This window comes from Aquarana catesbeiana, linkage group LG07 (genome assembly GCF_042186555.1).
Source record: "Aquarana catesbeiana isolate 2022-GZ linkage group LG07, ASM4218655v1, whole genome shotgun sequence".
NCBI classification, from domain to species: Eukaryota; Metazoa; Chordata; class Amphibia; order Anura; family Ranidae; genus Aquarana; species Aquarana catesbeiana.
In genome coordinates, this window is record NC_133330.1 from 286,170,502 (window position 1) to 286,181,105 (window position 10,604).

Genomic DNA, 10,604 nt, shown 5'->3' on the forward strand with positions numbered 1-10,604 from the left:
ACTTGTGCAAACCGGAGTTTTTTTATTACCATGGTGACCGTCAGTAACTTCCTGATTATCCGTTCTGCAATGAGGGCTCACACTGTGCAGAGCAATAAAGTTGGGAGTACTTGAATTTACATCCCGGGCAAGATGGCGGCGTCCTTGCTGGGTTCTCTGCTTCGTAGTGGCCGGCAGGTGAGTGAAAGGACGGAGGAGAGATTTATACACAGCAAGGGCCGGGGAGTCTGTGCTATGTTATGGCTCTAAGGGGGTGCATGGACACACCGGGGAGAGTTACATATAACCCAGGCTGAGGTCTCTACGATCACCAGGGACTTCTAGTGTTAGTCTATGTCAGGGCTGAGGGTGAACATGTGATTGGCAATTAACCACTTCACTAACGGGCACTTTTACCCCCGCCCAGGCCAGCTTTCAGCGCTGTCCCACTTTGAATGACAATTGCGCGGTCGTGCAACGCTGTACCCATATGACATTTTTTGAGACAGAGATTTCTTTTGGTGGTATTAATTCTGCACTGGGGTTTTTTTATTTTTTGCTAAACAAACGAAAAAAGACCGAAAATTTTGAAAAAAAAAAAAAATATATAAGTTTTTCATAGTTTTATAAAATTTTGCAAACAGGTAATTTTTCTCCTTCAGGCTGAGTTCACACTAGTGCGACAAACGCTCCGACATTGGGAGCTCATGTCGCACGACGTGTGAAAATCAATGTTTCCCTATGGGAGCCGTCCTAACTAGTCCGACACAAATCGGTCCGACTTTGAAAATGCTCCCTGCACTACTTTGGTCCGACTTTGATCCTACTTCAGCCTATTGAATATCATTGAAGTCGGATCAAAGTCAGAACACCGTCTTGCATGATCCGACTTTGGCATGCGACTTGTGCTCTGATGATCTTGAGGGGGAATTCCACGCAAAATTTTGAATGAAAAACCGGCATGAGTTCCCCCTCCAAGAGCATACCAGACCCTTATCTGAGCACGCAGCCTGGCCGGTCAGGAAAGGGGGTGGGGACGAGCGAGCCCCCCCCCCCACTGAACCGTACCAGGCCGCATGCCCTCAACATGGGGGGGGGGGGTGTTTTGGGGCAGGGGGGCGCCCTGCAGCCTTCCACCCCAAAGCACCTTGTCCCCATGTTGATGAGGACAAGGGCCTCTTCCCGACAACCCTGGCCGTTGGTTTTCGGGGTCTGGGGGCGGGGGGCTTATCGGAATCCGGGAGCCCCTTTAATAAGAGGGCCCCGAGATCCCAGCCCCCGACCCTATGTGAATGAGTATACGGTACACCATACCCCTACCCATTCACCTGGGGGAAAAAGTGTCAAAAAAAAACACACTAGACAGGTTTTTAAAGTAATTTATTAGGCAGCTCCGGGGGTCTCTTCTGACTTCTCCGGCCTCTTCTCCCGCTCTCCGGTATCTTGTGCCAGGCTCCTCTGCTGCTCTTTTGCCTGCTCTGTTGCTAGCGGTGGTCCGGTCTTCTCCGTCGTCTTCTTACCTCTTCTCTTCTTCCGATGTTGGCACGACGCTCTCTCCCGCTGTAATGCTGTGTGCGCAACTACTTATATAGGCATGGTCACGGGTGACCCCCCCGCCCCTTATGACGTCACCGCCCCATCATGCCCCGCCCGCTAGTCCCCACACCCTTTCCTGACCGGCCGGGCTGCGTGCTCGGATAAGGGTCTGGTATGGACTTTGGGGGGGGGGCCCCCTTGCCGTTTTTTCAGCATAAGGGGTTCCCCTTAAAATCCATACCAGACAGAAGGGCCTGGTATGCTCTTGGAGGGGGAACTCATGACGTTTTTTTATTTAAAATTTGACATGGAGTTCCCCCTTAAGATTCATACCAGACAGTGCCTGATAAAGTCGGATCCCCGTTCATTGTCGGTAAAGTTGGACGCGTCTCTGACTTCAAGACGCAGGGCAAAGTCGGATCCAAAGTAGGACGAGTGTCGTGTCGCACCATTATAAACTTGGCCTCACTGATAAGGCGGTACTGATGAGCACAGAAGAGGTGGCTCTGATTGGCAGCACTGTTGGGACTGCACTGATAATCGGTGCCCTGATCATCAGTGTAGATGTCCCTTTTAACATAAGCCAGTTATCGGCTCTCCTCTCTTTGCGCTGTCAGTGTGAGGAAATGAATGCCGATAACCAGCTTGTGTTTACATCATAATCAGCTGTCATTGAACACAGCCGATCACGGGGTAAAGGGCTGCTGTGCACAAAGTACTGACATCCTTGCCAGAAACCACGTGTGAGGAAAGGAATGCCAATAACCAGCAAATCTGTTTACATGTGATGAGCTGTGATTCGACCTTTTACCTTGATCTTGGATCGGCTGTGACCGAAGGACATAGCAGTCACAGAGCCTGCCCAATGTGCACCTCAGGGGGCGGGGTTCTAGGAGGACATCCGTGGACTCATGCAGCGATTACACTTGAGTGGTCATGATTAGATGAAGGAGCTGGCAGCCCCCCTTGCTTTCAATGGGGCTGCCTACTCAAGCTAATTGTAGAAACCCCTGCTGAGGTTCTCACATCTAATCGGAGTGTTGGCGCATTCACAAGTGTGAATGCACCCTATTTTTTTTTTTCTTTTAAAGGAACTTCAGCCCTCCATGATTGTTGTGCCGTCCTCTCCACAAGTGTTGTCAGTTTTGTTTGTCCAGGGCATGTGCAGGTCTCTGTTTGGCTTTCAAGACCTGGCGCATCTGTGCATGCCCCAGACAATTAATGATGGTGCCAGTAGAGGGAGTGTAGCACTGAAGTTTCTCTTTATAGTAACAAAGTTTTTCCTTTTTTCTTTTTCTTTTTTTTTTAATTAAAGGTATCTTAAAGCGGTAGTAAATCATGGGAAAAAAAACCCTGCAAGACAATAGCATAATGTGCTAGTATGCCTCGTACTATACAACATAGTGTATATAGCACAGGAGTTTTTAATGCAAAATATAGTGTATATAGTGCAGGAGTCTGCAAAATTCAATGTGCACAATCTGCACAAGTTTTGTAAAATAAAAAGGGTAAGGTTGTGCCAAATAACTGAATACCCAACATGTCAAGCCTTAAAATTGGGAGCTGACAAGCCCCCAGTGTGATATTTTCTTTGAGACCCCTGATGTCTCCACTGTGCTCCTGAAGCCAATGGAGCACAAAAAGTGACATAATACACCACTTCTGGGTTCTTTTGCAGCTAGGTGACAATGACCCTTGTCCCCCTGTGAGCATTATGATTCTACACAGCATCCAAAGCCGTGTAGTGAAGTTTTCAACTGCTGTTAATGAAACTTCCCAAGCTGGAAGAAGAGGTATGGAAGCAGAGTAAGGCCATTAATAAACACACTGTGACCTGCTTTTGTAAAGTAACATTCATTGTGTAAACTTCTCTCCACAGCTGCTTCCTTGGCCCGCTCCAACATTCACAAATCAAGTGAGAAGTCATTATGTAGATTGGCGAATGTGGAGAGATGTGAAGAGGAGGAAGATGGCGTATGATTATGCCGATGAAAGACTAAGGATCAACGCTTTGAGGAAAAACATGATCTTGCCCAAGGAGCTTCAGGTACTTTGAAGTTTGTGGATTGCATTTGAAAAAAAAAGATACTGTTTTTTTTTTTTTTTTTTTTCCACTAAGACCTTCACACGGCTGTGAAAAAAAACAAAAACCCGTTACACAAATTTTTTATTTACAGATCTGCATGCAGCTCCATTGTTTTCATTGGAGACATCCTTAGATGTGTGTAAAAATGCACTTCATTCAGATCTCAAACTAAAAATCTGTATCTGAGGACATGCGCACATATACCATTGAGAAAAAGAATCTTGCAATTTTTGCTCATTAAAAAAACTGTGAAAAATCATAGTCACCTAGGTGGAAGCTGCATCTGTCCCCCGCTGGCTCTAAGACCGAGAACCGAGTGATCAAACGGCGCTGATTGCTCAGCTATCGGTCTTCAGGCTGCAGAGAGCTGGTGACTGTCAGTCACCAGCTCTCTGACCCTCCAGCGCTCACTAGAGTGCTAGGCTGTGGAGGAAGCGGGAGCGGCTGGCTCAGGCTTCTCAGCGGCTCACTAAGAGGCTCAGCCAGCTGCCGGTCCAGGCATCTGGATGATTGGGATCTTTGCAGAGTCTGGACTGGCTCTGTGCCATCAGCTGGCTTTAGCCTGCTGTCCGCTGAAAACGGGTCACAGGAGTGCAGAACTGACTGCACTTCTGTGATCCATAGAAGTACAGACAGAAAAAAAGCTTTGGCTTTACTTCTTTTTATTAATCGGTAACATTTTTATGGCTGTGTTACTGCCGTGTGAATGAGGCCTAGTTTCTGCCAGCAAGATCCAGTGTGTAAACTAGTACATCCGTGAAGGGATACACGATAACCATGCAAACTATGACAGCAGTTTCCTTTGTAGAGCACTCTAGGATCTCGGGCTACTGGAGAGCTCTGTAAAGATTGTGAATATCCATACCTGCTGGCCAAGACAGAAGCCAGCCTAAAGCAGACTTGGTCTGCTATTTAAATGCGCTTTCTTGCTGAAACCCTGCATAAAAGCTTTTAAAAAAAAAAAAAAAAAAAAAAAAACTACAGGGGGAAAATTTTGATTCCTATACCGGAAAGTGAGAGGATATGTGACAGCTGTCAAAGGAACTGCCCTCCCATTGTATAGATTTCCTCTTTCCTCTTTTTAACAAACATTTTATACTCGCCTCCTCTGTGCAGTAGGTTTGCACAGAGCAGCCCAGATCCTCCTCTTCTTGGCTCCCTCTTCAGTGCTTCTGACCCCCTGCCAAGTGCCCTCCACAGCAAGCAGCTTGCTATGGGGGCACCTGAGCCGAGCTGCAGCTCTGTGTGCCCCACCCCCTCTCTCTCTCCTCATTAGCTCACTGACTTTGACAGCAGCAGTAGCCAATGGCGCTCCACTGTTGTCTCAGCCAATCAGGAGGGAGAGTCCTGGCCAGCCGAGTCTCTGGTGCAACATCGCTGGATCGAGAGGGGAATCGGGTAAGTATTAGAGGGGGGCTGCTGCACACAGGTTTTTTTATCCTAAGGCATAGAATGCCTTAAGATTAAAAAAAAAACTGACTTTACAGCCACTTTAAAGACAGAGTGATGAACAGTCTCCCCAACACACTTTTACTCTATCCAAAATGGAAAAAAAAAGTTGTGGCTGTACATGCTTTAAATATCATCAACTAATGTCTGTGTAACAAGTGTGGTTAATTTTACTTAATTAATAATTTATTTTATTGCAGGAAATAGCAGATAAGGAGATTGCCGCACTGCCCAGGGATAGTTGTCCAGTGAGAATTCGGAACCGCTGTGTCCTCACCTCACGTCCTCGTGGTGTGAAGAGACGTTGGCGACTCAGCAGAATAGTATTCCGCCACTTTGCAGACCACAATATGATTTCTGGTGTTCAGAGGGCCATGTGGTAACGCCTACATCAAGGAGTTTACAGCAGTGGTAGTTACCATACATTTGGACGTTGCATTTTTCACATTCTTGTGACGTGGAGTGTTGTACGTTTTTTTTTTTTTTTTGTTTGTTTTTTTTTTTTCTGGTCACCTAATAAAATATATTATTATACTGTGCTTTAAGCAAACTGCTTGTGTCATTTGAAATAACTGCATCTATATTTAGATAGATAATCCTAATTATATGATGATATTGGGGAAACTTTTTTTATATAAATTTTTTTTTTGTTTTTTTTGTTTTTGTTTTTTTTGTCTTGCAATATTAGTAACTAGTGTTACTATCTTGTTTCCTTACATTCAAATAGACTCTCTGAAGGCTTCATGCACACTGGGCTTAAAAAAAACGCTCATAGAGCTTTTTTTTTTTTTTGTTGTTTGCTTGTTTGTCTGTATAAAGTTTTTAAACGAGTTCAGGAGAGGTACTTCTTCTTCCTTTTTTTTTTTTTTTTTTTTTTTTTTTTTTCTGCCTCTAAACATTTAAACGCAAAATATGCCTCTTAACGTCCTAATGTGCATGGACACATAGGATAACATTGAGCTGCTTCTCTAAAGGCCCCCCTCGCTGGCGCTTGCAGAAGTCCCTCCCGAGTGACCCGATCCAATGCACCTTACTGGAGAAGGCTATTAAAGAGTATTTTCTTATTAACCAGAGTTTTCCCCCTCAACCGTCTGGGTGGCATATAAATCGGTCATCAGGAGGAATCTCATACAACTGGCCTCGAAACTTAAGGCTGAACACAGGGCAGATACGCTAAAGCTTACAGAAGACTTTCATTCTTTAGCGAAAGCACTCAAGCACCATCCCACGCCCGAGTCTCTGGCAAGCCTTGACAAAGCCCGTGCCCGCCTTAATTTGATTCTGATGACAGCAGCGGAAAAGCACCTCAGGTGGACCGGGGCTAAATTCTATTGCCAAAAAGACAGGATTGGTTCCAGACTACCTGTAAAGCTAAGCCTTAACCACTTCAGCCCCGGAAGGATTTACCCCTTTCCTGACCAGAGCACTTTTTACAATTTGGCACTGCGTCGCTTTAACTGCTAATTGCGTGGTCATGCCCAAACGAAATTTGCGTCCTTTTCTTCCCACAAATAGAGCTTTCTTTTGATGGTATTTGCTCACCTCTGCGGTTTTTATTTTTTGCGCTATAAACGGAAAAAGACCAAAAATTTTAAAAGAAAATGATATTTTCTACTTTTTGTTATTAAAAAAAATCCAATAAACTCAATTTTAGTCATACATTTAGACCAAAATGTATTCGGCCACATGTCTTTGGTAAAAAAAATGTCAATAAGCGTATATTTATTGGTTTGCGCAAAAGTTATAGCGCCTACAAACTAGGGTACATTTTCTGGAATTTACACAGCTTTTAGTTTATGACTGCCTATGTCATTTCTTGAGGTGCTAAAATGGCAGGGCGGTACAAAACACCCCCAAATGACCCCATTTTGGAAAGTAGACACCCCAAGGAAATTGCTGAGAGGCATGCTGAGCCCATTGAATATTAATTTTTTTTGTCCCAAGTGATTGAATAATGACAAAAAAAAAATTACAACAAAAAGTTGTCACTAAATGATATATTGCTCACACAGGCCATGGGCATATGTGGAATTGCACCCCAAAATACATTTAGCTGCTTCTCCTGAGTATGGGGATACCACATGTGTGGGACTTTTTGGGATCCTAGCCGCGTACAGGGCCCCGAAAACCAATCACTGCCTTCAGGATTTCTAAGGGTGAAAATTTTTGATTTCACTCCTCACTACCTAGCACAGTTTCGGAGGCCATGAAATGCCCAGGTGGCACAAACCCCCCCCCCCCCCCCCCAAATGACCCCATTTTGGAAAGTAGACACCCCAAGCTATTTGCCGAGAGGCATGGTGAGTATTTTGCAGCTCTCATTTGTTTTTGAAAATGAAGAAAGACAAGAAAAACATTTTTTTTTTTTTTTTCAATTTTCAAAACTTTGTGACACGCTGCATCTGGTGGCAGGCGACGGTAGCAAGTGACACACTCAGGGCTCCCAATCATTCTGCATTATGGTGAGTTGAACGATTTCATTTTACATTACAATGTAATAATATAAATAATGCGCTTCAATCATCCTGACACCACATTAACCATGGTGCTGTGATGATTGAAGCGCCAACACCAGCCATTGCCCCGACAAATTGGCCGCAAAATTTTATGGCAGTGCCCCTCCTGAGACTAGGCTCTGGATCCGCCCCTGGTCGGACTTTTGTAGCTGAAAAGTTCGACCGTGTGTACACGGCATTAGGCTACATTCATATCGGCTAATTAAGGCTGGTGCGAATTGTAGCCGTAGTTCCTTCTGTGGCTCTCAGAAGGCAGGTGCGACTGCCAACCCCATTCACTATAATAACAGGTCGTAGGTGGATGCAGCTATTCGCTGCTCTCTGTGCAGCCAGCAATTATGCGGTGATCACTGCTGGATGCACACAAAGTGTGCTGCGTAGATAGCGACAAATAGCTGCAGCCTGTCATTTTAGTGAATAGCGAAACATGTAAGCATCAGTATCTGGTATCTGTGAGGAGGATCCATGGATGACCACCTATTCACCTACTGAAATACCTCTAAACCTCTTCGCTTCCCTCTGACTAAATGCCAGCATCAGAGCCTGACATCTGTAGCCCAGACAGCGGATACTCTAATGCCCCGTACACACGGTTGGATTTTCCGAAGGAAAATGTCCGATCGGAGCGTGTTGTCAGAAATTCCGACCGTGTGTGGGCTCCATCGAACATTTTCCATCGGATTTTCCGACACACAAAGTTGGAGAGCAGGAGATAAAATTTTCCGACAACAAAATCCGTTGTCGGAAATTCCGATCGTGTGTACACAAATCCGACGGACAAAGTGCCACGCATGCTCAGAAAAAATAAAGAGATAAAAGCTATTGGCCACTGCCCCGTTTATAGTCCCGACGTACGTGTTTTACGTCACCGCGTTTAGAACGATCGGATTTTCCGACAACTTTGTGTGACCGTGTGTATGCAAGACAAGTTTGAGCCAACATCCGTCGGAAAAAATCCTAGGATTTTGTTGTCAGAATGTCCGAACAAAGTCCGACCGTGTGTACGCCCTATTAGTGTATTACTGATGAGGACTTGAATCTACATAAACAGCTGATTACAGCAAGCACCGTGAAAGCAGGAAGCTGCACTGTGTCTAGCAAGTGGGATCCCTGTTTCCAGCATCAGAGACAGCTACTAACAGATCGTACAGACCCCTTCTGAAAGTCGGTTCCTGTACTCAGATTCCCCCGCTGCTCTTCATGACACACTGCTTGCCGTTCGGCTCCAGCATATGGTAAAGTCAGTTTCAATTTCATTTTGTATCATCTAGCTGTCATGCTTCAGTGACTGTGCTATTTACTACTGAATTATTCTGAACAGACAATATTCACAGTGTGAAACGGAGGCTGCAATTGTCACAAGCTGGTACTACTGAAAAGAAATGGAAATGCTACACCACACCTGCACTTTACAATATTTATAAGATTGTTACATCTGTGGTTAAACTATTGGTGATCGGATATGTCTGTCACTATAAGACTATGCCAGTTATCATGATTGACTAACTTCTATTGATCACCTGATGACTTTACCTTCAATCCATACAGATTGTATGACCAATCAATATCTATTGGTGTATGTGTGTGTGTGAGAATGAGAGTTGTATGAGGTGATTTAGAAAATGGTGGCCACCTTTTCCTCCTCCAGACTTTAGGTCTTTTAATGTGTACTGGGAATAGGGTTGTAGTTTAATAGTCATTTATATATGGAATTTTACTTTTGGATAGTCTTTAATAAAGATTTGTACCTATATCACTGAATTGTCCTCATAGAAGAGTTCCTTTGTGCTTGTCACGTTTTTCTTTTGGATTTAATTTTAACGCAGAGGACTACTAAATCCTAGTGTCTCTGGATTGCTATTTATCATCCAAGATACTTGGTTTAGACGGTGGAACCGTTTAGAAATCCCCATTACAGGTTCAGGCCAAGATATGGCCAGTATGTTCTAAAGGAGGATTATCGGATCGGTATTTAGGAGCAGTTGAGAATCCCCTTTTGTTTTTTTTTCTTTTTTTCTTTGTCATTTTAGTGAATGGGGTTGGCAGCCGCACCTACCCGATGAGAGCCACTGACAGGCACATAAGGAACTGCTACAATTTATAGTGACCATAATCGCCAGTGTGATTGTGGCCTAAAGAATAACTTTTAATGACGTCCTTTTTTAAAGTGCATGTAAAACCCTATCAATGAACTTCTCTAGAGGATTCATGTACAGCCTTCTTCAGGCATTTTGGTAAGATAAAAAACTCTGTTCAGGAAAATGGCTCTGTCTACAGCAGGTAAGTTTGAAACAGAGAATTAAAATCCAAACTGGCCCAACTTGATCAACTTGTTTAACCACTTGACTACTGGGCACTTAAACCCCCTTCCTAACCAGACCAATTTTCAGTTTTGCTCTCACATTTTGAATGACAATTACTCAGTCATGCAACACTGTACCTATATGAAATTTTTGTCCTTTTTGTCAAACAAATAGAGCTTTCTTTTGGTGGTATTTCACCGCTGGGTTTTTATTTTTTGCGATATAAAAGAAAAAATACCAAAAATTCTGTTAAAAAATGCATTTTTCTTTGTTTCTGTTATAAAATTTAGCAAATTAATAATTTTTAAATGTTGGCCAAAATTTATACTGCTACATATCTTTGGTAAAAATAACCCAAATCGGTGTATATTATTTGGTCTTTGTGAAAGTTATAGAGTCCACAAGCTATGGTGCAATCTCTGAAAATTGATCACACCTGAAGTACTGACGGCCTATCTCATTTCTTGAGACCCTAACAAGCCAGGACAGTACAAATACCCCCCAAATGACCCCTTTTTGGAGACATACCCCAAGGTATTTAGTAAGAGTCATGGTGAGTTTTTTTGAAGTTGTAACTTTTTCCCACAATTCTTTGCAAAATCAAGATTTTTTTTTTTTCACAACATTTTGATATTAGCAGGTTATTTCTCACACACAGCATATAAATAGCACAAATTACACCCCAAAACACATTCTGCTACTCCTCCTAAGTATGTAAGTACTTAAGAACAAACG

At 43.7% G+C, this 10,604-nt stretch overlaps 1 protein-coding gene across 1 annotated transcript; it reads left to right on the forward strand.

Annotated features, from left to right (window-relative positions):
• The first annotated feature begins 23 nt into the window (after positions 1 to 23).
• MRPS14 (mitochondrial ribosomal protein S14) lies at positions 24 to 5,553 on the forward strand. Its single transcript, XM_073593423.1, has 3 exons — positions 24 to 177; positions 3,395 to 3,562; positions 5,251 to 5,553. The coding sequence occupies exons 1-3, from the start codon at positions 133 to 135 to the stop codon at positions 5,431 to 5,433; spliced, it is 396 nt and encodes a 131-aa protein (XP_073449524.1). The 5' UTR covers positions 24 to 132; the 3' UTR covers positions 5,434 to 5,553.
• Positions 5,554 to 10,604: the final 5,051 nt, after the last annotated feature.

Bases quoted from the DNA above. Each gene is read 5' to 3' on its own strand.
- MRPS14 (XM_073593423.1), top strand. From the start codon at position 133: ATGGCGGCGTCCTTGCTGGGTTCTCTGCTTCGTAGTGGCCGGCAG. The intron at 178-3,394 runs GTGAGTGAAAGG...TTCTCTCCACAG, and splicing joins TGCTTCGTAGTGGCCGGCAG to CTGCTTCCTTGGCCCGCTCC. The intron at 3,563-5,250 runs GTACTTTGAAGT...ATTTTATTGCAG, and splicing joins TCTTGCCCAAGGAGCTTCAG to GAAATAGCAGATAAGGAGAT.